Genomic DNA, 26069 nt, shown 5'->3' with positions numbered 1-26069 from the left:
TGGAGGTGGGGGCAAGAGCTCAGTCCAGGGAGGCTGAGGAACACTGGTTGCTGAGGGCCTCCACAACCCAGGACGTGGCTCCTAAGCAGGGCCCAGAGTCAGACCTACTGGGACTTGGCCACCAGGTAGAGGTCAGAGAGGGGCTGGTCTGAGAGAGAGACCAGCTCCTTCACCAGTGACAGCAGAGAGAAGCAGGGAAACATTCCTGCTCTAGGGAGGGAAGGGGCTGAGGGAAGCTCGTTCATGCTCTTTAATAAGCAATTAGCTATGAGGCCTGAGGCCCCCAACTGGGGGGCCCAGCATAAAGAAAGGGCTGAGAGAGGATGTACCATGAGTGAAACCCATTCCTCCTTCCCTAAAATAAACCAACAATCAAAGCCCCAAGGGGCCAGAGGCCTGGGCTGGGGTGCCAGTGGGGGGATAAGCTATCACAACCAAAATGTCCCCCCACCCTCTGCCCTGTTTTAAAGCTGCAACAGCAGCAACATCCTTCAGGCTGCCCTGAAGGCCCAGGCAGGCTGGCATTGAACTCAGGAGGGCCCTACTAGCCCAAAAGAACCTTCTCACCAGAGTGGGGGACTTGTCTTGATCACGGGCAAGTCACTTAACCTGCCAAATGAGGGCACTGAACCAACCCCTCTCTCAGTTCCCTGTTGAGGTGGCATGCTCCAGAATCCACAACTTTGGGTCCTGTCTCCTGCACAAAAGACCTGGGCCTACTACATCCCTCCTGGAGACTGATCCTTGCCATTTCCTCCAGCCTCCTCTCTCCTATTTCTGCCCCCACCCTGCTGGGCATTCCCAAGTCCTCCAACAGTGCCCTGCCCCTCTCTAGTACCATTTCGCTTAAAAGGCTTGGATCAGTGAGATGGAGGATACAGAAAAATAAGGCAGAAGCCTGCTCCAAAGAGCCTAAGAGATTATAATCTAGAGGAGACCACAGACACTACTAAATATTGGAATTAAGTAGGTTGGGGTTTCCATAAAGTCCAAGGGAGGGATCATTGAAGGCTGGGAGCGTGGGAGGGGGTCTTGGGATGTTGACCTTGGTGTATGCACACAGCTCCATGACCAGGTCCCTCTGACCGTCTGCTCTGCCACTCACATGGGGTGGTCTGGGCAAGAAGAAAGAGCTACCACCAAAATGCTATTTAAATGTCTCCTTGAGCACCAACAAATAGAGCAGGTTTTATCCTCCCAGGGCAGCTAGTATTCGAGTGCTCCGATTCCTATGCTCGGGCCAGGCTTGGTCTTAGAGGGCTGGTGGCAGGAAGCCAGTTCTTTGGGAGGAAGACAAACTGCAGCTGTCTCTCCACTTTTGCTTTGCCCCACCAGGGCCAGTCACCGCCCAGAGATGTTCTCCCTTCTCCTTAGCATGAGCAAACACTGCTCTGAGCCTCTTGTGGCCTCACTGCCATCTTCCCAACTTCCCCCGCTCTGTTATCAGTCAGAGACCCACTGGGTCTGTCCCCTTCTTGTCCTTCAATCTCAAGAAGGTAGATTTTCTGATGAGGAAAAGATGGCCCTTTCCTTCCCACCCAGGCCAACATACTGAATTGGACTCCTCTCCCCAGCACTATGACTCTGGTACCAAACGGCAGGTGCATGCAAAGCACGGGAGACAATCTGAGAAAAGTGGGAGAGTCGTCACAGAACAGTGGCTAAAGCCCGAGTCATGTGAGATAGAAGGGGGCTGGACATGAGAGCTAGCAATCGAGGGAGAATTCAGTGTCCTGAGTTTGAGCCCCTGCTTTGTTAGGAATCAGTCTAGTCATTCATACTAGAGAAACTTATCGAGTCCCCTTTATTTATTATATTTTATTATTCATTTGTAAATTATAAATCTCCTTTATTTATGTGCCAAGCTCTGTTCTAAGCATTGGAAGCAAGCACAACAGACCAAGTGTCTGCCCTCATGGAACGTACTCTCTACTGATGGGATCCACAAAATAGCAAATAAATGTATAATATGCTAGGAGACAGTAAGTGCTACAAAGAAAAACAAAGCAGGGTAAGGGGGGTAGAAAGCAAAGAGGGGAGTGCTATTTTATGTAGTGAGATCAAAGAAGGCCTCCCTGACAAGGTGACTGAGGCTGAGCCCTCAAGGGAGAGAGGAGCTGGGAAGAATCTGGAGGGTAGAGAGAGCAGCAGTTGGCAAGGCCCTTGGGTATGCCCGGTGAGTCTGAGGAACAGAAGGGAAGTGTGACTGGGAACTAGTCAGAGATGAGGGCAGAGTGATGGAGGGGACGGTGCCAGGTTTGGGGTCTCAGTTTCCTCATCTGTAAAAAGGGGAAATGGGGATAGGGTGATTTGTAAGGTGCATTGTGGATTTTAAATTCTTTGATCCTTGGATGTGTGTGTGTGTGTGTGTGTGTGTGTGTGTGATACCCACAAGTGCTGCATGAGAAGGAAAAGATCAGAGCCCAGTGAGGTGGCGGGGCATTCCAGAGGAGGGGAGGCCTCTGGGCAGAGGGGCCACTATGTTCAGCAGGTGCCCACACTTCCCAGGAATGGAAAGGCAGTGCAGAAGCTGAAGAAGCCCAGGGTCTCCAGCCTGGCTGATCACCACTGTATCAATCAAGGTTCTCCAGGGAAATAGAACCAATCGGAGACGTGTGTGTGTGTGTGTGTGTGTGTGTGTGTGTGTGTGTGTCTTTCTAGAGATATATAAAGGACATATTTTATATCTTTATAAAGGAATTCATTTTACGGAAATAGCTCACATGACGTGGGAACTGGCAAATCCAAAATCTGTAGGGCAGGCCCACAGGCTGAAAAGTCACGTAGAAGTTGATGCTGTAGTCTTGAGAGAATTTCTTCTCCAGGAAACCTCAGTTTGTGCTCTTAAGGCCTTCAACTGATTGGACGAGGCCTACCCATATTATCAAAGGTAATCTCCTTTATTGAAAGTCAGCTGATTGCAGATGTTAAGCACATCTACAAACTACCTACACAGCAATACCTAGATTCGTATGTGATTAAGTTATCGGATGCTATAGCCTGGCCTAGTGAACACATGAAACTAATCATCACAACCAGTATCCCAGTATCCAGAGGTGGTGGGAGAGATCCTGGGTCCTGTTCCTGGGGATGCTAATTCATCAGGTCGGAGGGGGCCTGGGAATTTTTTTACAAGATATTCAGGCGATTCTCATTCTCATCCAGGGTTGGGAACCAGTGGACCAGATGACCCCTAGACTGTGGGCCTATTCATCACAAATGAGACACTGCAGCCTGCGTACAGTTGGTACCAGGAAACACTGATCTCTCTGTCCTGTCAGGCCGAGAAATCCAGACTTGGGCAGCTGAGCCCATGGCAACTTACCATCCCACAGGCCAGAGCAGCAAGTGTCGTGGGAGGGTTGGGGCCGAGTCTAAGAACTGAAGTGGTAGCTCTGGGCTGCTCTAGAAAATGCTGGCATTGCCTCCCTGTGCTGAGCGCCCCTCTGGCCTCTGAGAATGGATCCAGTGTAAATGTGTGTGTGGGGGGAGAGATGGAGGGGAAGTAGGTCTGTATGGTCCCTGTTTTGCAATTCAGGGCCCTGAGGCTGGGGAGGGGACAGAAAGTGCGGGGAGTGAGAGTGTGCCTGAGATGATCCTGTGGGGAGGACACATGCTCTAGAGTCTGGGGGTGAGGGTGGGGAAAAGGGAGACATACCTTTATCAGCCAGGCAGGATGGACAAGAAAACCTGAAACAGGGTCCCGCAGAGGCAGGTCATGGCCAGCCCGAGGAGTGTCCAGAAGGGCCCAGATGTGTGTGCAGCCCAGTCTCTGAGCTCTCCTCTCTCTATCCCACCACCCAGCAAGGACAAATCTATACAGCCCAGAAGAAAGACTTCTGCGGTGGGTGGAGGGAGGCAATAAAAGGGCACAGAACTCAACTCTGGAGTAATAAGAGGCCTGGGATTGAGTCCTGCCTCTGTCATTTCCCTTCTGGGTGCCTGTCCAAGCCTCTGGTTTCTCACCTGAAAAATGGGGCAATGCATGATTCCCTGACAGATTGCCATGGAGATAAATGAGTTCATCTAGGAAGAGAGCCCTGGACAGCATGAGCTTTTAGTAAATGGCCGTTCCCCTCTCCTCAGAAGAGTTCCAAGTCGCGAGATGTTATACAGCCCTCGTCGCTAGGATTTGCCCCGAGTCCCCCAGCCTTGGGCAGGAAGTCATGCAGATGAAATGGAGGTGCCGAAAGTTCTCCAGGCTGGCTCATTTCTCTGGTGCCTCACATTTCTGTCAAGATCCCCCACCACCCGCATTCGGCAGAGCGCAGGCCAACAGAAGACTTCCCGGGGCTCGGCGGGTTCCTCCATCATAGTGAGAAGCTCTCACTGGGGAACAGGCTGGTCACAGGGCAGACAGCCCCGGGAAGAGGCCGGGGGAGCCAGCCTCGGCCTGCGTGCGAGCCGAGCGAGCGAGCGAGTGGATGTGTGTGGACACCGCCCCCAGAGGCTGTGCGAGCCTGGAGGGAAGGGGGGCGGGGAGCCTGCTCAGCCCCAGGATGATTTGTCATTGCCTAATGAGATTAATGAGCCCGGGGGATGGTATGCAGGGGGTTGGGGCACTCATTAGAAGCAGATGCTCTTGGGAATGGTGGCAAGTGGGGACCTGGGGGTGGAGTGCCGTTCACCCGCCAGGTGGTTTCCATTAATCTGTGGGAGGGGCCAAGGGGGCTGTGTCCCTCCTCCCCTTCCCATCCCCCCGGACATTGGCGAGGAATGCAGCGGAGAGGCTGCTCTAGGCTCTGGCACAGCTGAAGGTTGGGAAGGGAGGCTGATGGGTTCAGGGACAGCCGTCTTGCTTGCTGTTGTAGTCCCAATGCCTGGCACAGGGTATGTGCTCAATAAATACCTGTTGGATGATATCAGAGATGAGCGGGGCCCAGGGCTTGGGGGTGGGAGGGAGGCTAGGACCATCTTGGATTTTTATCCCTGCCACCAGAACCGCTCCCTCTCCTCCCCCCAGACAACCTCTATACCTGAGGGGGTGTTCTGTCCCCCTTCGGAGCCTCCCCCTCCCAACCCCATCACCCACTTTCTAATGAACCCTGGAAGTCCTGAAGAGCCCAGGGAAAGCTACTCTGTGGCCTCCGAACCTGTAATTTGGTTTTCAAACCCACAAGCAGGGAGGTCTGTTGGGGCCAGAAGGCGCCAACTTTGTGCTGCCCCACCCTGTCCAAATGTGGTATACACACACACAAACAGACGTAACACACGCACGCTGTTATACAAACTCACACTTTTAACAGCTGTAGCGAGATATAATTTACATACCATAAAGTTTACCCATTTAAAGCGGACAGTCCAATGGTTTTTAGTATACTTACACAGTTGTGCAATCATAATCATAATCTAATTTTAGAACATTTTCATCATCCTCAAGCCTTGAATCATTAGCAGTCCCTCCCCATTCCTCCACCCCCTATTTCCCAGCCCTAAGCAACCACTAATCTGCTTTCTGTCTCTATAGATTTGCCTATTCTGGACATTTCATATAAATGGGATTATGTGGTCTTTTGTAGCTGGATTCTTTCACTTAGCATAATGTTTTCAAGGTTCATCCATATTATAACATGGATCAGCACTTCATTCCTTTTTACGGCCTAATGATGTTCCTTGTATGAATAGACATACTTTGTTTATTCATTTATCAGTTGATAGACATTTGGGATTTTTCCACCTTTTGGCGTATTGTGAATGCTGCTGCTAGGAACTGTCTCGTACGGTTTCTGCTTGGATATATGTTCACTTCTCTTGGATATGTATCTAGGAGTAGAAGTGCTGGCTCACATGGTAACTCCAACTGCCAAACTCTTTTCCAAAGAGGCTGTACCATTTATACTCCCACCAAAAACATATAAGGGTTCCACTCTCTCCACATCCTAATCGACACTTGCTATTGTCTGTCTTTTTTATTATAGCAATCTTAGTGGATATGAATTGGTATCTCATTGTGGTTTTGATCTGCATTTCCCTAATGACTAATGGTGTTGAATATCTTTTCATGTATTAATTGGTCATTTGTATATCCTCTTTGAAGAAAGATCTATTCAAATCCTTTGCCCATTTTTTTTCAGTTGGGTTGTCTTTTTATTACTGAGTTGTAATAGTTCTTTACATATGCTGGATAAAACTCCCTTATCAGATATATGATTTGTAAACATTTCCTCTCATTTAGTGGGTTGTCTTTCACTTTGTTTTTTAATTTTTTTATTGGGAAAGGGGAACAGGACTCTATTGGGGAACAGTGTGTACTTCCAGGACTTTTTCCAAGTCAAGTTGTTGTCCTTTCAATCTTAGTTGTGGAGGGCGCAGTTCAGCCCCAAGTCCAGTTGCTGTTGTTAGTTGCAGGGGGCGCAGCCCACCATCCCTTGCGGGAGTCCAGAAATCAAACTGGCAACCTTGTGGTTGAGAGCCCGCGCTCCAACCAACTGAGCCATCTGGCACTGGCACATGTGAGAATCGATCCAGCAGCCTTTGGCTTTAGGAGCACGGAGCTCCAACCGCCTGAGCCACCGGGCCGGCCCCTTTCACTTTCTTAAAAGAGCAAAAGTTTTAAATTTTTATTAAGTCAAACTTATCAATCTACTCCTTCCTTGCTTGTGTTCACACACTCACTCTTACACACAGCTTCCTGAGCTTCTGTTTTCCCATAAAGGATATAGGGCATGATTTACTCCCAGAAATCTCCCCCCGGCCCCCGCCGACTTCTGCTATAGGGGGTCCTTCTCCTCCATATTGACATAGACACAGGGAGAGCAGTGCCAGTCAAGGGCCTGGTCTGGGTTGGCAAGGGATAGGAGGGAGGGGAGGCTCCATCCATATGCTACATCTTTTCCAGATTCCAAAACCATGGCTCTGTGGAAGCAGGGAGGGCACAGGAGATTCCACATCACAGAAACATCTGTGTGTCCTCATGTCCTCACCTAAAAATGAAGGAATCAGACAATCCACAGCAGGGGTTCATAACTGGAGTTCCACAGGCCCCTGAAATCATACGCACAATGTCGGGTGTAGTGCATTATTCCGGGGCAGCCGTCTGTAGCCATCATCATGTGCTAAGCAAGAAAGGTGCAGAACCCCTGAGCTACAGGAGCCTCACAGGTCCAAAAAAACACCCAGGTTTCTCCTGCTGGGAGGGAGGGCACAGCCCCAGAGCTGCTCTCCCTACCTTAGGGACCAGGAGGCAGCAGCTGCAGCGTGTGTGTGTGTGTGTGTGTGTGTGTGTGTGTGTGTGTGCGTGCGTGCGCGCGCGCGCGCGCGCGCGCGCCCAACCCCGTCAGGCTGGTAGAGCTCAGCCCTGCAAGCAGCCCCTGGCCTGTGCACTTCAGGAGAGGACACAGGACTGGCTGGCCTGGGCCAGCAAGCCAACTCCTAGAGGCACTGCGGGGGGTACCTTGGTCACCCCAGAAGCCACTGGGCAGGTGTGAGGCAAGCGATTACTTGGAAGCTCTTCTCTCAGAAGCACCCCCACCCCACCCCCAATGGCCTGGCTGCAGGAAATCCAGGGAAGGAAGGGGCTGGGGCCAAGAGGGCTGCCTTGCTCCCATCTGCAGAGCATCAGTGGGGCAGGAGGGGTGGGGGTTCTCAAGGGGGGCTGGGGAGGAAATGAGAATAAACATAAGTGAGCTAGAGGGAAGGGGCGGGGGGCTGCAGCCTCAGCCCCTTGGCAGCCCATGAAGGGAAGTGACACAATGAGGAATGTGTTTCCCTCTGCCCGCCCCCGCATGGGGGTGGGAGGCAGAGCCCTGAGAATGGCCAGACCCCAACAGAGGCCAGGGGGCACATGCTGGAACAGCATCGGTGTGGGGGCTGTGAGCGCGGGAGTCTGGGCAGCAAAGGGCGGGGTGACGGCAGGAAGGGCAACCCTGGGCAGGCAGGCGGGGCACTTCTCCAGTCCTCTCCAGTCTCAGTCTGCAGGAGTGTTCTAGGGTCTGAGGACTGGCACGTCCCCTGTGTGCGCCCAGTACGGGAGCACCTCCCAGCATGCCTCGGTATGGAACCATCCCTCCTCTAGGAAGCGGGCCCCTGTGGTGGCTTTCCTTCTTTCCCAAGGGGACTCAGGTTATGGACGCCAGCCTTGGTATGAGAGGAAGCTGAGGTATGAAGACCCCGGCCATGGCCGGGCTGAGCAGGGTGTTTCATGGCGCGAGCTCTCCTGCGCTTGCTGTTCTCTCTCTCTCTCTCTCTCTCTCTCTCTCTCTCTCTCCTCTCTTTCCCTTCTCTCTCCCCTCTCTCTCCTCTCTCTGTTTATGTCCCCAACTGGGACTGTCAGAGCGAAAACAGGCCCCCTGGTGGGACAGCACCTCCCCATCCTGGACACCCATTTCCTCTCCCCACAGCAGGGAGCCAGCTCAGTTAACCCCCTCCTGCCCATAATCCAGAGATGGTCCTGAGGCTTTGGCAGGCAGAGCCAAGAGCCTACTGCCTCAGTCTGGGGTGGGGGTGGGTGGCCGGGGGCTCCACCATCTCCTGTCCTATCTGTGACCTGCTGGAACTCAGCCCTGAGTTGGTACTTCCCTTGCCACCTTCTCTCAGCATTGTGGACTCCTCAGAAACCCTGGGAGGAAGTGGGGCAGAGGACTGTGAGCCAGCCTTCACCCTGAGGGGTAGGGCCAGGTGATTTCCAGCTCTGCCCTGAAGTGAGACCCAGGTTAGCATCCATGTGATTACCAACCTGCTGCATGACCTATTTCCTCACTTGTCAAATGGAGAGATCCATCTGTAGGGTAGCTATAAAATACCTCCCAATAGCCAGGTTCAATATTTCACCTTTGTAAAGCAATTTACAAAAGACTGAAACACCCATTTGGAAATGATTCTTACAACAGCCCTGTGAGATACTCAGGGCAGCTCAGAGGTAGAGCGACAATGGGGCACCCAAGCCTCCTGACTCCTAGTCCAGTGCTCACTCCACTCGTTTCCCCGTGTTCCACTTCCTCATACCAGGCCCTGAGGCCCTGAGGCCCATCCATCCCATCTCTTGGCACCTACACCCTCCCTGACTTCTTTCTGATTTGTACCCCACATGTCAGGCAGGGAGGCTGAAGAGTCCTGTCTGAGGGGTGGGGGTCCTCCATCCAACTTCCCAGCCAGTGCTGAGAAGAGCTGGGATTTAGGAGGAAATCAAGTCCCAATTCGTGTGTTGGCAGTGAGGCTACCCAGCCCAAGGGGAGTGGTGTGGCCCCCAGAGCGGGAGAGGTGTGAGGGCCTCCCCACTTGCCTCCCACAGGGACCTGAGGAATAATGTCATCAGCACGGTGCAGCCCGGTGCCTTCCTGGGCCTGGGGGAGCTGAAGCGCTTGTGAGTGGCATGTCCTGCCCCCCAAACCTCCCAGCCCTCCTCTTACCCCTGGAGAAGGTCCCATGGGTCCCACAAGCAACCACCCCTCCTCTTCACCCCCAGTGCCCCTTCTTCTCACCCACCTGCAGCTGCCCCACCCTCAGCATATTGATTGGGGGCACATATTTCAAGCCCACACCCCATCTCCTTCTTCACCCCACTCCCCACACAAGCCCCAGCCACACTTGAGTGTCCCTCACAAACTGATCCATGTGCTACCATGTGGCCAACTTGCTGAAGTTGTGTGTGTCTCTCTAGAGATCTCTCCAACAACCGGATTGGCTGTCTCACCTCTGAGACCTTCCAAGGCCTCCCCAGGCTTCTCCGACTGTGAGTGAGGGGACAGGGGAGAGGGAAGGCCCACCCCTGAAGGAGGGTTTGCAGGAGGAAGGCAGCCCCAATCCCTTACAGGTCCCTGCATGCTCTTCACTCACGCCTCCCTCGCTGAGGCTGAAGACCCCAAGATCCTGTCTGACTGTTCCCTGCCCCCTGCAGGAACATATCTGGAAACATCTTCTCCAGTCTGCAACCTGGGGTCTTTGACGAGCTGCCAGCCCTTCAGCTTGTGTGAGTATCTTTCCCAAGCCTGAGGACCCAGACACCCCTCTCCTCCCCCCCCCCCCGCCCTCCCCCTTCATTCCTCTGCCCAGGAGGGAGACACATAGGCATCAGGACCACAGGAGCCAGCCTTATGAGTAGGCAGGACAGACAATGGCTGAAACTCCACCATATTTGCCTTCCCACGATTGCCAGGCTTGTGCGCACATACCCAAGTTTGCCCTCTTTAGCCTCAGTCCCTTCCTGGGGCTCCATCCCCATTCCATGAGCCCACATTCATCTGCTCTACTCCGTGGCCCCTCTACCCACTCTGCAGGGACTTCGGCACCGAGTTCCTGACTTGTGACTGCCGCCTCCGCTGGCTGCTGTCCTGGGCCCGGAATCACTCTGTGCAGCTGTCCGAGCGCACACTCTGTGCCTACCCCAGTGCCCTACACGCCCAGGCCCTGGGCAGCCTCCAGGAGACCCAGCTGCGCTGCGGTGAGCAAATCCTCACCCTGCACACCTGCCAGGGACCCGGCCTGCCCCTCTGAGCCCAGACTCCCTCCTGAAGGACCCCACTGGCTCACGGCTCCCTCTGCCTTAAGTGTTCCTGGGTGGTGGGCATGTTCTCAGGGGCATCCTGTCCCTCAGGTCCCACTGGGGGTCGTCCTCCATCAGCTTTTTTAAACTTCCTTTGGGGCTGCTGCTTTATGCTTTCATCTGGTCTCACCTCTTGGGGTGACAAGTGTGCTCTGCAAAGGAGCACTTTTACTCAATTATCCACAACGCCCCTGCTCCTCTCCTGTCTCTGGAGATGTTCTCCTGCCCCCTTTCCCTTCACCAGGCTCCAGACAGGGGGGGGCCTGGCCCTGCCCCTCCCAGACTCTCCCACACTCATGCAGGCACACACGCTGTGCACTCAGGCCGCACTGCTTGTGTCTCCTCCCACAGAGGGGGCCCTGGAGCTGCACACGCACCACCTCATCCCATCCCTACGCCAAGTGGTGTTCCAGGGTGACCGGCTGCCCTTCCAGTGTTCCGCCAGCTACCTGGGCAATGACACCCAAATCCGCTGGTACCATAACCGGGCCCCCGTGGAGGGCGACGAACAGGCAGGCATCCTCCTGGCCGAAAGCCTCATCCACGACTGCACCTTCATCACCAGGTAGAGGCCCTGCTGCCCCTTCTCAGCCAGAGCAGGGGCTGGGGGTAAGCACAGCACCACTGTCCGCCGCCCAGAGGAAGGAGCTGTACCCAGACCCGTGCCTGGGATAGCATGTGCATGGACATGTGTTCACGGAAATCCAGGACTGAGTCACAAACGGTCTAGATAGGGATAGAAATTAAAAGCCTGATAGAAAAAAATGATTATATCTGACATTTCTTTAGAGCTTTTACAATATATTGTGACTCTCACCTATATATATAATCAGACTTAATCTCTCCAATAGACTAGCAAGAGAGGTCTTATTCTCTCCATGATAAAGATGGGGAAATTGAAGTTCAGAGAGACAATATCGTAAGGCCAGTCAGAATTAAAGGAGTCTGTATTTGCATCCCTCACTCAGTGAAAGAAGAAGGAATCTGAAGCTCATGCCCGAACCTCGTGGAGCAGAGCAGAGCAGGGCAGGGATCCTGTGGGTGGGTGGGCCAGGGGCACTTCGGGAGGGTGGCGTGGCCCCGCGTGCCTCGCTGTGAGCCAGCCCTCCGCTCCCGCCCACAGTGAGCTGACCCTGTCTCACATTGGTGTGGGGGCCTCAGGCGAATGGGAGTGCTCCGTGTCCACGGTCCAGGGCAACGCCAGCAAGAAGGTGGAGATTGTGGTGCTGGAGACGTCTGCCTCCTACTGCCCTGCCGAGCGTGTCGCCAACAACCGCGGTGACTTCAGGTCCGCTGTGCTCTGCTGCCCCCGCGATCCAACCCCCGTCCCTGAGCCACCTCCCAGGCGCCCCCAACTCCTACCTCTGAGACCACTGGTGACCAGGGTCTCCCCATCCGCTCAGAGATGGAGAAAGCACTTCCTTTTGTCATTTAGCTCCAAGACCCACTCTTGTATTTAGAGACCTTATGTTTTTGTATAAAGTCACCATCTGAGATGTGCTATGCAGAACAAAAAGGGTTTTATTTGCTTCCTTATGTTAGGAGTTTACAAAGCTCTCCTGCATGAATATCACATTTATATCCCAATGGCTCTCTCCGTTAGGAAGGACAGGTATGATTCTCCCCACTACACACCTGAGAATACCGAAGCCCAGAAAGGATAAGGACTCAGAGTCCAGCCCCCATAGCACCGTGATAGCACTACCAGAACAAACACGGTTAGAAGGAAGGTGGAGCTTGGGAACCCCTGGAAGGCGGGCCCCAAACCTCTGTCTGGATCTTTTTGCCAGGTCTCCAGGGGTCTGGCATCAGTCCTCAGGGCAGGGGAGGGGCCCTGCCCTGAGGAGCCTGGGTCATCACAACTCCTGCCTCTGCCCCCAGGTGGCCTCGAACTCTGGCTGGCATCACAGCCTACCAGTCCTGCCTGCAGTACCCTTTCACCTCGGTGCCCCTGAGCGGGGGTGCCCCGGGCACCAGGGCCTCCCGCAGGTGTGACCGAGCTGGCCGCTGGGAGCCAGGGGACTACTCCCACTGCCTGTACACCAACGACATCACCAGGGTGCTTTACACCTTCGTGCTGGTGAGGCCAGGACAGCAGATGGGCAGGGGCACCCCCTCAGCTCTGGTTCGGGGGATGGGGAGGGGAGAAGCCTCTTGGCTGCTCCTCTACTCCTGGGTGTGTGCAGTGAGGGCTCTTGTTCTTCTCCTCCAGCTTTTCTTCTGCCAGGGGATTCAGCCCCCAAAGCCCCACTAAAGAAGCCTAGGCAAGCATCTTTATCCCCCAACACAGCAAGGGCAGTCTTATGCCGGGGGTATGGGGGGGGTGAGGATGAACAGGACAGCTTGAGGTTGTCCCATTGTCCCTGAGCCAGTGGCACTAGGAGGCCTTGAGTTGTGATGAGCCCACTCCTTACATGTGCCTCCTGTCTTGATTAGACCCAGCCAGTGGGCTAGACCCCTCTCCCCAGGTACCTCAGCAGAGGAGGGGTCCCCTAGGGGCAGTTCTGGGGGAGGAGGAGCAAGACTGGACGACCCCTTTCTTCCCCCAACACCTCCAGATGCCCATCAACGCCTCCAATGCATTGACCCTCGCCCACCAGCTGCGAGTGTACACAGCCGAGGCTGCCAGCTTCTCAGACATGATGGACGTGGTTTATGTGGCTCAGATGATCCAGAAATTTCTGGGTTATGTTGACCAGATCAAAGAGGTGAGATTCAACTGGGCTTCTGGGGCCCCTGGAAACCCCACTCCCACCCCATTTGCTCAAGCCTATCACACCCCAGCCCCTGGGTCCCAAACCCCACTCCTACCTCAGTGACTCTCCCCACCCCACCCCCCCAGCTGGTAGAGGTGATGGTGGACATGGCTAGCAACCTGATGCTGGTGGACGAGCACCTGCTATGGCTGGCCCAGCGTGAGGACAAGGCGTGCAGCGGCATCGTAGGCGCCCTGGAGCGCATTGGAGGGGCTGCCTTGAGCCCCCACGCTCAGCACATCTCTGTGGTAATGTGGGTCAGCTGGGAGGGAGCTGCTCGGGGAAGCTGGCACTGGGAGGGGCCTTAGCCTCATCCAGGAGGGAAGTGCTTCTCTCTCAGGCAGCAAGTCCTGCAAGTGTGCACCCACCATGAGCCCAGCTAGCAAGGACACCAAACTCGTCTAGGTTCCCAGTTGTGTGGAATCGAATCCTGAGTTGTCGGGCAGTGCAAAGAGAGGGAGGCCAGGGGCACTGGAGAACTTACGAGGTCGGACAATTAAGTTCGCAAACTCATCCTAGAAAAAGTGCTACATGCCTCATTGCTGAATATCACTACAGTCACCTTCGAAGTACTCCCCTTGGGAAGCTATGCACTGATGCCAGCACCTAGTCCACCCTTCAAAGCAGTTTTGGAACTCTTTTTCTGGAATGGCCATCAGAGCTGTCATCATATTACCCTTGATGTCCTGAATGTCATCAAAATGTCTTGCTTTCAATATTTCCTTCATCTTTGGGTAAAGAAAGAAGTCATTGGGGGCCAGATCAGGTGAGAAGGAAGGGTGTTCCAATACAGTTACTTGTTTACTGGCTAAAAACTCCCTCACAGACAGTGCCGTGTGAGCTGGTGCATTGTCGTGATGCAAGAGCCATGAATTGTTGGCGAAAAGTTCAGGTCTAACTTTTTCACTCACCCTTTTCAGCACTTCCAAAGAGTAAACTTGGTTGACTTTTTGTCCAGTTGGTACAAATTCATAATGAATAATCCCTCTGATATTAACAAAAGGTTAACAACATCGTTGCAACAAGTTCGTGAACTTACCAGACCTCGTACACATGGTGTTATGGTGGGGCACCATGAAGGAGTGTGGGTAATGGAGACTTTCGTTCCCTGAGAAGAGGGGGGTACTTCCATAGGTGGGTCGTGAACCAATTAACAACAATGGCACAACACTTTCTACGTGCAAAATACTGTGCTGGTGTCTTTGGGAGATAAAGGAGGTTGGACACGGACCGTGCTCTGTGGCCTAGTTGGCACAGCAAAAGTACGTGTTAAGAAGGGAATAAGATACAAGTGGGGCTTGAATGAGTGGGAAGAAGGGTCTTAGGAGGAAGGAGAAGGTGCTATGGCCATGGGGTGGGGAGACTCCACGGCATACCTGAGACTGGCCAGGCCTTGAGAAGAGTGAGGAGCAAGGGGGAGAGGGTCTGAGCAGATCTACAGAAAGAGGACGTGCAGTCTCAGGCAGCAGAAGGCCAAGACAGGGCCGACATATCTCAAAGGGTGGGGTGACAAGTTCGCTGTCCCTAGAACTCCAGGAACGTGGCATTGGAGGCCTACCTCATCAAGCCGCACAGCTATGTGGGCCTGACCTGCACCGCCTTCCAGAGGAGGGAGGCAGGCACACTGGGTGCCAGGCCCGCGGGCCTTGGCCAGAACTCCTCGCCTGACCTGGAGCCCCTGGCTGATCAGCAGCTCCGCTTCCGCTGTACCACCGGGAGGCCCAACACTTCTCTGTCGTCTTTCCACATCAAGGTGGGCACTGGGGCAGGGAGGATGCTAAGAGGGGAGGTGCTGAGATGTAGGTACCTGGGAGGGATGGATGGTGTGAGAGGAGGCAGGACCCAGAAAAGGGAAGACGGGAGGGCAGAGGAGAGGGTGGAAGAATTAGAGTTGTAGTGGATCCGGGTGTTTCTGAGGAACTCCTGTGTCCCCCCCAGAACAGCGTGGCCCTGGCCTCCATCCAGCTGCCGCCCAGTCTGTTCTCATCCCTTCCGGCTGCCCTGGCTTCTCCAGTCCCCCCAGACTGCACTCTGCAACTGCTCGTCTTCCGAAATGGCCGCCTCTTCCGCAGCCATGGGAACACCTCCCGCCCTGGAGCTTCAGGACCTGGCAAGAGGCGTGGCGTGGCCACCCCCGTCATCTTTGCGGGAACCAGTAAGGGAACGAATTCCCTATACAGCCTGGGATCCTTCCCACGTATCTGCCCCGTGCCTCTTTATTCTGCCCTTCCCTCGCCCACAGCGCCCCCTAACGCCTTGGTGGAGGTGGCAGAGGATGGTGGCCTCTCACCATTTCCAAGGAGGATGGGGGGACAGAGATGCCAGTAAGAAAGGGATTGGTAGAAAAAAGGCTCAGGAAGACACTAGGTTTTATATCCCAGATTTGTCCACTTTCAAAAGGGCTGTAAGCACAAACCCTTGATCTATGTGGGCCTCCCTCCATCCCCCCTTCCTAACGTGGGGCCAACTCTCCCTGGTGGGGGTGCCCTACTGAATCCTCTCTCCACCTGGGTTTTCGCTCCTTCAGTATTACCTTCTACCTTCTTGTCCCTTACTCTAGGCCTAGAGTCTTCTCTTTGGGGCCCATCACCACCACCATTCTTTTGGTATGTAGAATGGGCCACCTTCCAGTGCTTTTATATTTTGATTCATCCTGGTGTCTCCCCAATTAGACTGAGGACCTGGAGGGCAGGCCCCCATTTGGCATCTAACTGTCTCCACCGAGCCCAGCCCACACCCCCCCAGGATGTTCCATGCCTGCTCAGCTGACACTGCTTCCCTCCACTGGGCCAGGCTCCCACGACCTGGTTGTGCCATGTGGACTTCCCTTTCCCTTGTAGGTGGCTGTGGCGTGGGAAACCTGACAGAGCCAGTGGCCGTTTCACTGCGGCACTGGGCTGAGGGGGCTGAACCCGTGGCAGCTTGGTGGAGCCAGGAGGGGCCAGGGGGTGCTGGGGGCTGGAGTTCCGAAGGCTGCCAGCTCCGCTCCAGCCAGCCCAACGTCAGCTCCCTGCACTGCCAGTACTTGGGCAATGTGGCTGTGCTCATGGTGAGTGTCGGGGGGCCAGGGAACAAGGAATATGTGCGAGGTACGTTCGGTCGGGGTTCTCGGATCACCTGGGCCGCCATGAAATGCAGAAAGGACAGCAGCCTTATCAGGCCTCATAACTGTCAGGACACATGGAGAAATGTCCCTCTGGTCTCCCCCACACCTTTCATCTTGAGGAGACAAGGAGATCCTGTCTCCACTCTCACATTGAAAGAGAGGGACCTGGAACTACCCCGCCTGGTCTTCACGTCCTGCCCTCTCTGAAACCAACATTGTTAAAGTGCAAAAAAATCTGGGAATATTTTTCTGGTCACCCCTCTCACTCACCCCTGTCCAGTTCCCACTCCCTCACATTTTACACCCTACTTTCTCAGGTCCTGAGCAGACATGCAGCTGAATTATAGACAGAAACTACCCCCTCCCTTCGTCATCTCCGATTTTCAGGCTGGGGACCTGAAAAGTCCCCCGAATGGCAAGCAGTAGATTATTAACACTACTTAGACCAGCTTTCTTAGGGTGGATGTCATGGTGTTTACATCTTTGCTAACCCGGATGGACTAAACTGAAGACCAAAGGTGACCCGGCTTGGGAAGAGGAAAACTGGCCCGAGGGACTGACTGGCTAGGATTCCATGGGGCGACCTCTCCTCCTGGCTTCCTAGTGCTCACCTTCTCTTTCCCACTTTGCAGGAGCTGAGTGCCTTCCCCCGGGAGGTGGGGGGCTCAGGAGCAGGGCTGCATCCGGTCGTGTACCCCTGCACGGCCCTGCTGCTGCTCTGCCTCTTCTCCACCATCATCACCTACATCCTCAACCACAGGTGGGAGCTCCTGCAGGAGGGGGTGTGTGGTGGGGAGGCCAGGGTCTCACAAGTGTTCCTTTCCCAGGTGGGTCCATGTGATTTTCCCAGGCTCTTGCCTAGCATTTTATTTGAAAGTTCTGGGGTTAGAAAATACATTTTGGGGGTTAAGGCCTTCCTGCCCTGGGGCCTCTATCGCATTCACACACATGCATGCCCACAGATTCCTGCCAACTCCTCTTTGGCCCTCCCAATGGCCTTGAGATCCTATGGGCCTGACCTTGGGATAGGTGGCCCATTAATTAAAGACTGTTTCTGGGGCAGCTCCATCCATGTGTCCCGGAAGGGCTGGCACATGCTGCTGAACCTGTGCTTCCACATGGCCATGACCTCCGCCGTGTTTGCAGGAGGCATCACACTTACCAACTACCAGATGGTCTGCCAGGCGGTAAGCAGAAGGGGCTGGGGTGGGGGGTGGGGCTCCAAGATTAGTGATGACAGCCTAGGCATGTAGGGAGGGACAGGAGAAGAAAAAGGGGGCGCACACTAATAGGCCCCAGCTCCACTGTTCTCCCTGTGTCGTCTTCCTTGTGAGGGGAGGGGTACATGAGAGTAGAAGGGGTAAGAAGCAAAGAAACTATGAGGTGGGACTTCAAAGTGGAGAGTGGGACGTGCAATGGAAGGGAGGTCAGGGAGGAAGCAGATGGCAATGACAGGGTCGTGGGGAGTCACCGGAGTGCAGAAAAGCCTGGGGTAGAAGGAGGGGCTAACCGCAGGGAGAATGCTGGTGGAGTCGGGGTGGGAACACGGCAGGAGTGGGAGCGCACTGCAGGGCGGAGGCTCTGGGGTGGCCGGCAGCGGCAGCCGCCCCCCAGCCTCAGTGCCTTGGTCTCGCAGGTGGGCATCACTCTGCACTACTCTTCATTGTCCACACTGCTCTGGATGGGTGTGAAGGCCCGCGTTCTCCACAAGGAGCTCACTTGGAGGGTGCCCCCTCCACAGGAAGGGGACTCTGCCCCACCTGCTCCCCGTCCCATGCTCCGGTACATGCTTCCAACTATCAGCTTTGCAGTGGGGAAGGGCTCACAGGGGGGCCTAGGACATCAAAATCTGTTCTCCCAGGGTGGATGCAGGGTGGATCCAAGGTCCTGGGAGACCACTCTCCAAAGACAAGGGGCAAGGCCCTATATGGCGCCAGGTTGCCCGAGGCCTTGTAGTGGGTGCATCCTTAGGGCTTCTCAGGCATGACAAGGCCAGGGAAGGACGTGACTCCAACAATGCCAGGATAGGGCACTGAGCAGAGATCCTGGGAACCTGAGTGGCACCCCCGACTGCTGCACTGCTTAGGGTGAGAGCGCATTTCTGGCCTCTGTCCCTTAGAACAGTCTTGGCCAAGTCCCCTAGGGATCAACCAAACCTATCCTGTATGGGGCCTTACATCCCTGGCAAAAAATTCTGACAGAATTGAAAGAAGAGGATGGGACAGAGACCGAGTCAAGGGTTCTGAGCACCAGGTTCCTCCTCGTTCCCCATCTCTCTGACCCCCAAACCCTATTCTTCTCCAGGTTCTATCTGATCGCCGGAGGGATCCCACTCATTATCTGTGGCATCACAGCAGCTGTCAACATCCACAACTACCGGGACCACAGCCCCTAGTGAGCATGATTCCTGCCTGCCCCAAACCTACCCAACCCCAGCACTAGATGCCTTCTACTCCACTGGCAGGGGCACCTCCTGGCCCACCCAGTGGCCTCACCCAAGCCCCCGCATGTTGACTAAGCCAGTCTCTGTCAACTCACTGTGTCCTCTGTGTCATCAAGCACCCAGCCTATGGGCCCTGCCTCAGACCTGCTCCCCTTCCTCACCCACTGCCTGTGTCTCCCCTCAGCTGCTGGCTGGTGTGGCGTCCAAGCCTAGGAGCCTTCTACATCCCGGTGGCTTTGATTCTGCTGATCACCTGGATCTATTTCCTGTGTGCAGGGCTGCGTTTGCGGGGCTCTCTGGCACAGAGCTCAAAGGGGGGCACCAGTAGGGTCTCCCTGGACCCAGGGGAGGAACTGAGGGGTTCCACTAGGCTCCGGAGCAGCGGCCCCCTTCTGAGTGACTCCGGTTCCCTTCTGGCTACTGGGAGCGCCGGGGTGGTAACACCCGGGCCCCCGGAAGATGGTGATGGCCTCTATTCTCCGGGAGTCCAGCTGGGGGCGCTGGTGACCACACATTTCCTGTACCTGGCCATGTGGGCCTGTGGGGCTCTGGCAGTGTCCCAGCGATGGCTGCCCAGGGTGGTGTGCAGCTGTCTCTATGGGGTGGCGGCCTCCGCCCTGGGCCTCTTCGTCTTCATCCACCACTGTGCCAGGCGCAGGGACGTTAGGGCTTCCTGGAGCGCCTGCTGCCCCCCTGCCTCGGCCTCGCGCGCCTCACCCCGGGCTGTGCCCTCCGCCCCAGAGGACGGTTCCCCAGTGTTCGGAGAGGGGCCCCCCTCCCTCAAGTCCTCCCCGAGCGGCAGCAGCGGCCACGCGCCGCCCCCAGGCCCCTGCAAGCTCACCAACCTGCAGCTGGCCCAGAGTCAGGTGTGTGAGGCGGGGGTGGCGACCCGCGGGGAAGGGGAGCCAGAGCCTGCAGGCTCCCGGGGGAGCCTCGCCCCCCGCCACCCCAACAACCTGCCCCACGGGCGCCGAGTGCACAAGAGTCGGGCCAAGGGGCATCGTGCGGGGGAGGCGGGCGGCAAGAACCGGCTCAAAGCGCTGCGCGGGGGCTCTGCGGCCGGGGCAGCGGAGCTGCTGTCCAGCGAGAGCGGCAGCCTGCACAACAGCCCGTCCGACAGCTACCCCGGCAGCAGCCGCAACAGCCCGGGCGCCCGCCTCCAGCTGGAGGGCGAACACACGCTCACGCCATCCGAGGGCAGCGACACGAGCGCCGCGCCGTTCCCCGAGGCGGGCCGGCCAGGCCAGCGCCGCAGCGCCAGTCGCGACAACCTCAAGGGTGGCGGGGGTGGCGCGCTGGAGGAGAGCAAGCGCTGCTCGTACCCACTCAACACAGCCAGTCTGAACGGCGCCCCCAAAGGTGGCAAGTACGACGACATCACCATAACCGGTGCCGAAGCAGCCGGAGGGGGCTGCATGAAGACAGGCCTCTGGAAGAGCGAGACCACGGTTTAGGATGGGGGCAGCCGACACTTTAGGACAGGCTGGCCACACAGGCTCGTGACCCCGGCTTCTGGGGATGGGGGACGTCAAAGACGTCCATTAGAACGTCAACAGATTTGAGGTGAAGGTGCCGAGGGCTGCACCTGGGCTCACCAGCTTTAGTTCTGGAGGCTGGGAAAAGGATAAGCAGAGGCCTGCCACTACTAAGTGAGTCATCTCTCTGGGGTAGCGACAAACAATCCCAGGGCCACAGGCATGATACAGTTCCGTCCCAGCCCAGGCTAGTTATCTGCCATCCAGGGTAGTGGGGAAGGTCCTGTCAGTCTGTGGAGTGATGACTAGAAGGGCACAGCCCAGGCAGGTTCCTCCTGAGGTGCTCCCTGCATCCTGTCCCACTGCCTCACTGGTGGTCATCAGCCTTATCAGGAAAACACAGATGGGAGCTTGAGCACAACCTCTCTCACCGCCCTCTGAAGTCAGCCATCTGTGCCTAGATCCTGGGGCCTCTCCCCCACTCAGTTTGTGGTGAACTAGGAGCCAGCCTAGCAGATGAGCCAGGTGACCAGGACCAACAGGAGGTGACAGGGTGCTGCTTTTCAGATTATGCAAGAGGAGGGGGGCAGCGTGGAAGGCAGCTTCAACTAGTGCTGTGGAAGGTGCACAATAAGGAAGGGACACTATTCCCACAAGAATGGTACACAAACCCTTCAGCAGGGCTCCGAAGTCACACTTGAGGACTAAGCCAAGGTCCTACACTGAAGAAGCTGCCTCTGCCAGAAGCCTGGGGATAATCTGAGAAAAGCAGAGTAGTGCTTAGATTTGGGGCTGAAGTTACTCACGCTTTAAATCGAGCCCTATAAACAATGCTCTGAAGAGGGGTTCCACCACAGGGATGTAGGTGGTGTTGGAAAAGCACTTACTGTTCAGTTACAACACCCGTGTCCCCCATCTCAGCCTTCCAACAACAAGGAACTGAGGAAGAGGACTTCCCTGCCTCCATGAGGCCATATGGAAGTACCGTTCCAATCACTTGATCTCTAGCTCCATATTAGGGAGAAACCTCCAAAACATCAAACCAGCTTCCTGCCTCACAGAAGCCCAAGCCAAGTCCTCCAAGGAGGTGGGCAGGGTCCCTGCAGCTCCCCTGGGGCCTGCGCCTCCGCAACTTTTAAACACCAGCACTCATATTTTTCCCCAACCTAAAAAGCAACCACCAGCCTTTTAAGACAAGACTCAGTGAAAGTGGAGGGAACCTGGGGCCTTGAGAACAGCATCCTGAAAACAAAGCCTAGTCCAGATCTCCTCCCAGTCTCCATGTCACCCCAGCCTCATCACCAAGGTGAAAGAAGACAAAAGAAAGAAAACCCACACGCCTTGGGATGGATCCTGTTATTTATGCTTTGCTGCACGGACAATATTAGACAGGAAAAAAAAAAAGCTTTGTATTATTCCACATATGCTGGCCGCTGTTTACATACCCTGCCAATGCCTTAGCACTGGAGAGCTTTTTGCAATACGCTGGGGAAAGGGGAGGGAGGGGATGAAAAGTGCCAAAGAAAACATGTTTTTAAAAGCTCGGGTTTTATACAATAGAATGTTTTCTAGCAGATGCCTCTTGTTTTAATATATTAAAATTTTGCAAAGCCCTTTGAGCTGTAACTTTAGTCCACCCACAGTCCTTTTGTTATGAGGTAGAGGATCTCATGACACCACAACATGAACTCACAAATGCCTGTGAAAGGATACAGGGCAGAGTTGCACAGTTCCTGTCCTCTGGGGGCTGAGACCATTGGAAATGCCAACTGCTCCACACCAGCAAGGAGGCCCCATCAGCGCAGTAGCAGCACTGAATCCAATTCAAACCAGGAGCAGGAGAGAGCCTGACCCTCTCCCGGGAAAGCCATCCACAGAAAGTGAACATATGCAACCTGCTCTTTAGCACCAAGGGGGGGGGGACTCTGCCCAACCCAGGCACCCCTGCACTCCCGATGTCTGCTCCAGGACTCGGGTTCCAATGAACTGCAAAGTCCCACTTAGCTCCTTTAAACAGGAAAGACAACACCTAAAGACTTGTATACACTTATTTCTCTAGCTATGACAGGCCTATTATCAAGCTGCTGTCAAAACGAGGTGGAGGGCCCCCCACCCCCGATTGCATCAGGGAGGGTTAGGACCACTGGTGGCAGCCTGTCTAGCAGCTTGAGCTCTCTGAAAGTCCCTAACTTCCTGAGGGGTACGCAAATACTGCTCTATTTCACTATCAGAAATGTTCTCATCTCCAGTGACCGTGGAGACAGGGGGGGTAGGACAGACCCGCTTTGGGGGCTTCAACATGCAGGGTGGGAGGAGGAGGGCAGGACTAGCTGGTCGCTTCCCCTCAGGCAAATCTAAGGAACTGCTCCCCACTTCTTTTCCCTGTCCTTGCCCCTGTCCCTGTTCCTGCAGCTCCTTCTGGGCCTCCACCTCTGCTGTTCCTTCTCGAAAGGCCTTGCGCAGCAGTGTGTGGCGGTGCTGGAGCAGATCGCCGATGTGCTTCACCACAGACCGTTTGTCAAGTTTCAGAACCTGCAACCAGGCCAGCTGCTCAGCCATCCTCAGTAGCACAGCCAGCAGCTCCTGTAAGCGGGAAGAAGCAGGGTAGGGCAGGTCCACATTTGCTAATTTACAAAATCGGGCCAGGGAACATGTCAAACGATCTGAAGGCTTCAACGACTGCCAAGCCAGGAAAGTAGCGGCAGTGATGACAGGCAAGGGATGCCGTCCAGTCACCAGCCATGTTTCATCTGCCAGCTCCACCAACTGCAGTGTTCGGGACAGCATCTTCTCTTTGTCTTCCACGTATTTGGCTGGCACAGATGCGGAGGCTTGAAACAGTCTGAAGCTGAAATAACCAAAATGAGGGTCTGGTCTCAATGCCTATGGGGGAAGCTCTTCCAAAGTGAGGAAGAGCAGTCTGCTCAAGCTGGGTAAGCTGTTCTAGCCTCTTGGGAACACTCAAGTTTGCTGGGCAGGAAGTTTCATACAGGTACTGAGGAGACAGGGTAAGTTTTCTGCTTGTGAGGTGAATGCAGAAGGGAGCTAACAATTATTGAGCACCTCCTGACAGCCATTATTCTGAGCGCTTTAAAATGTTCTTTACTCTACACCCTGTTATGTGCATTTATAGTTGAAAAACGCCCACAGTCATCCAGCTATGAAGTAACGAAGTTTCAAACCCAAGACTATTTGACATTGATAGCCTTTGTTTTCTACAGTATTTGTCAGAAGAAAAAAAAAAAAACACAAAAAACCCACAGCTACTTAAAAAAAAAAAAAAGAATTAGCTTCTAACTGCAGCTCTGTCATCTACTATATTTTTTCAGCTCCATTCATGATCTCACTGAGGCAGGCTGTTGTATACAGCAACACAGGCCACACACAACATGAGTGGTATAATTCAGAGCCCTGTGCCAAGGCTAATACCCACTTTCCTACATCATTAGGTTGCTGTGAAGGCAAGGGGATTTGAAAATTACAGCATTCTAGAAAGGTAAAATGGGATTAACCTTATTAGTACTAGGCACACAAGAGGGAGAACAGATTTTTCTCCCACATCCTTTTAGATGGGCTTTGGTCAAAAACAGCCAGCCAAAGGTAAAAGGATTCAGGTGTAAGGACCCATCCCATGCCATTGTCTCCCACTAGACCTACCTGCCACAGTAAGTCTTCACCAGGTCTGTCAAGCACAGAGATGGCACATCCAGCCCTAGGAGCTTCACTATCTGCATGTATGTGCCAGAAAACACATCCAAATCTGCATACAACAGGGTGCAGATGGTTCCCATGGTTAGGGGCCAGTTATGCTGCCGGCAGGTGATTAAGACACAGCACCCAACCAGCACCTCCTTCTTTTGCAGTCTGGCAGCACGGATGCCAGAGTGCCGGTATGCCTGTTGATAGTAGGCCACTGCTGTGTCCTCAAATGTTGATGGCAACTGCAAAACTCGACAGAGGTCCCTCACTCGGCGGAGCCCTGGGAAAACCCGCAGCAAGAGTTAGACGGGTCAAAAGAGCTACTGTGTAGCTCCTAGCAATTTCTGCTAAACTTGCCTCCAATACACAAATAATGTACAGAATCTTTCTACAATGACAGGAGTGACATTTGGTGAAGTCATTCTAAAGGCACAAAGAAATTTGTGGAAAGAAGTCACATTTCAGCTGGTTTGATTCAGGGCCAAGCCAAAGTTTGATCTGGACTCCCTGAGTCTATCTCAAGCATATCCCCAAACAGACCCAAAGCTTATACTGAATCGATACCTCTCCTGGAAAACATCCCTATCCTTTATTTCTAATTCCCATTCTCTTCGACTCTACCTAACATGGTAATGCTGACATCAGGAAAGCAAGCAGATAGACTGGACCATCAGAAGAATTTTCTTTAAAGCCCCTGTGATATAAAAAGATGATTCTCACCTCGTTGTTCACTGCGACTAACTTGTTCATTTTCCCCTGTGCTTCGAGAATATGTTACTTCTGTAAGAAAATGCACAAGAAGTTTGTTTAGCCTTTAGCACCAGACGCCTGCCCTCCCAGCAAACAAAGCTAGGGAAAATGCAAATCATTAGGCATCTGCTCCCTGTCTCACAGAAGGTGCTCATCTATGCACATTAAAAGTCCATCCGGTTTTCTACATCCACAAGCAATATCAAATACACAGAGACTGCGGAACATTAGGACTGCACTAAAGCAGCTCTAAGTGTTCCAAATTTTCAGAAATTTTAGTACAAATTTGTATCCTCTTGCACAGCCAATCCAGGCAATTGTCCTGGCCGCAGATATTGAGGACTGCACTGGTCAGAGACTTGGAAAGCAAAGAAAGAAAGGTGGTTTGACAATTAGTGCTAAAAACTACTTCGGGATAATAATATATGTGATATTTGCAAAGAATTGATCCACAGTCTTTCCACCATTACCAACCTAGGTAACTTGGATGGAACTTTGTTTCTTTTGTTCAACGTCTATTATACCTACTATACACGCCAGATGGTTTACTAGATGCTAGGAAAACAGACGAATGGCAGTCCCTGACTTCCTGCAGCTCATTCTTTTAGGTCGTTTTCTCCTGTATTTAAGTGTGTACGTGACGACGGCTGGACGGGAGATAAGAGGAATCTGATGTCAATACTTCTATCATCCCAGGCTCTACCCACATCCCTGGAAAGAGTGGCACAGGTACCTCGGAGGTTGCCCTCGTCGCTGAAGGTGGTGGTAAGGATTCCTTCGGTGACCACGCAGCCGCAGTCGGAGCACACCAGCTGGCTCTGCGAATAGTGCGAATCTTCCACGAGCTCAGTGGAGCCGCAGTCGGGGCAGCGGCCTCCGCTCGGCATCTCACAAACTTCCCGGTGCCGCGGAAGCTTTCCGATACCCACCACTATGGGAGTCTTCTAAAGGGGAGCCTTCTAAAGGTTGCACCTTTCTCTTCCGGCCAGCGCGACAGCAGTACAGGTAGGTCCCTCCGCAAAGCGGCTGCACGAAACTTCCGGTCCGTTACTCTGAGGACTCCGATAGAAATGTTAGCTAGGAGAGAAGGTTCCTAGCCCGGACTGCGTCTTAGGGTTTCCAGGGACCTGCAGTTAATTTGAGGGGGGCCAGACTAGGGGTTGAATTTGGGTGAACTTTCTACCTAAACAGACAGAAATTGTTGCCTTTCCCAAACAACTCTCCTTTCTAAAGCGCTAGGGGGATCGCAGATTCTCCATTTCTCTTTAGTAACTAATGTTGATTTTGGCATAGAACAAAGTATGTGCCTTAAAGGGAGAGTAGTGTAATGAGAGAGCAGGAAATTGCGTTCAACTTTCCA

The 26069-nt window shown here is 54.1% G+C and overlaps 2 protein-coding genes across 4 annotated transcripts in view; one reads left to right on the top strand and one right to left on the bottom strand.

The window, feature by feature from the left end:
* Positions 1-21886, top strand: part of ADGRA2 (adhesion G protein-coupled receptor A2) — a 34782-nt gene extending 12896 nt beyond the window's left edge. The window contains exons 3-20 of one of the 3 annotated variants that reach the window (XM_033104055.1): positions 3166-3348; positions 9230-9301; positions 9599-9670; positions 9836-9907; positions 10215-10378; positions 10832-11045; positions 11604-11768; positions 12362-12560; positions 13039-13188; positions 13323-13484; positions 14765-14989; positions 15175-15391; positions 16077-16285; positions 16975-17102; positions 17406-17529; positions 17979-18124; positions 18647-18736; positions 18970-20369. In XM_033104055.1, the coding sequence (XP_032959946.1) occupies positions 3314-3348; positions 9230-9301; positions 9599-9670; positions 9836-9907; positions 10215-10378; positions 10832-11045; positions 11604-11768; positions 12362-12560; positions 13039-13188; positions 13323-13484; positions 14765-14989; positions 15175-15391; positions 16077-16285; positions 16975-17102; positions 17406-17529; positions 17979-18124; positions 18647-18736; positions 18970-20239 (3714 nt within the window). In that variant the 5' untranslated portion in view covers positions 3166-3313 and the 3' untranslated portion in view covers positions 20240-20369. Of the gene's footprint in view, positions 1-3165; positions 3349-9229; positions 9302-9598; positions 9671-9835; positions 9908-10214; positions 10379-10831; positions 11046-11603; positions 11769-12361; positions 12561-13038; positions 13189-13322; positions 13485-14764; positions 14990-15174; positions 15392-16076; positions 16286-16974; positions 17103-17405; positions 17530-17978; positions 18125-18646; positions 18737-18969 lie in introns of all 3 variants that reach the window. The other 2 variants (XM_033104053.1, XM_033104054.1) reach the window with 2 other exon arrangements.
* Positions 21887-22023: 137 nt separating this feature from the next.
* On the bottom strand, positions 22024-25731 carry BRF2 (BRF2 RNA polymerase III transcription initiation factor subunit). The gene is made up of 4 exons (XM_033104056.1): positions 25443-25731; positions 24680-24739; positions 23918-24239; positions 22024-23108 (listed from the first exon to the last, which is right to left on the bottom strand). The coding sequence occupies exons 1-4, from the start codon at positions 25594-25596 to the stop codon at positions 22385-22387; spliced, it is 1260 nt and encodes a 419-aa protein (XP_032959947.1). The 5' UTR covers positions 25597-25731; the 3' UTR covers positions 22024-22384.
* Positions 25732-26069: the final 338 nt, after the last annotated feature.

The sequence above is a fragment of the Rhinolophus ferrumequinum genome, chromosome 4, assembly GCF_004115265.2.
Source record: "Rhinolophus ferrumequinum isolate MPI-CBG mRhiFer1 chromosome 4, mRhiFer1_v1.p, whole genome shotgun sequence".
NCBI classification, from domain to species: Eukaryota; Metazoa; Chordata; class Mammalia; order Chiroptera; family Rhinolophidae; genus Rhinolophus; species Rhinolophus ferrumequinum.
This window is presented reverse-complemented; position numbering and strand designations above follow the sequence as displayed.

Bases quoted from the DNA above. Each gene is read 5' to 3' on its own strand.
- BRF2 (XM_033104056.1), bottom strand. From the start codon at position 25,596: ATGCCGAGCGGAGGCCGCTGCCCCGACTGCGGCTCCACTGAGCTCGTG. The intron at 24,240-24,679 runs GTGAGAATCATC...GGGTTTTCCCAG, and splicing joins TAGTCGCAGTGAACAACGAG to GGCTCCGCCGAGTGAGGGAC. The intron at 23,109-23,917 runs GTAGGTCTAGTG...TGGTTATTTCAG, and splicing joins GTGAAGACTTACTGTGGCAG to CTTCAGACTGTTTCAAGCCT.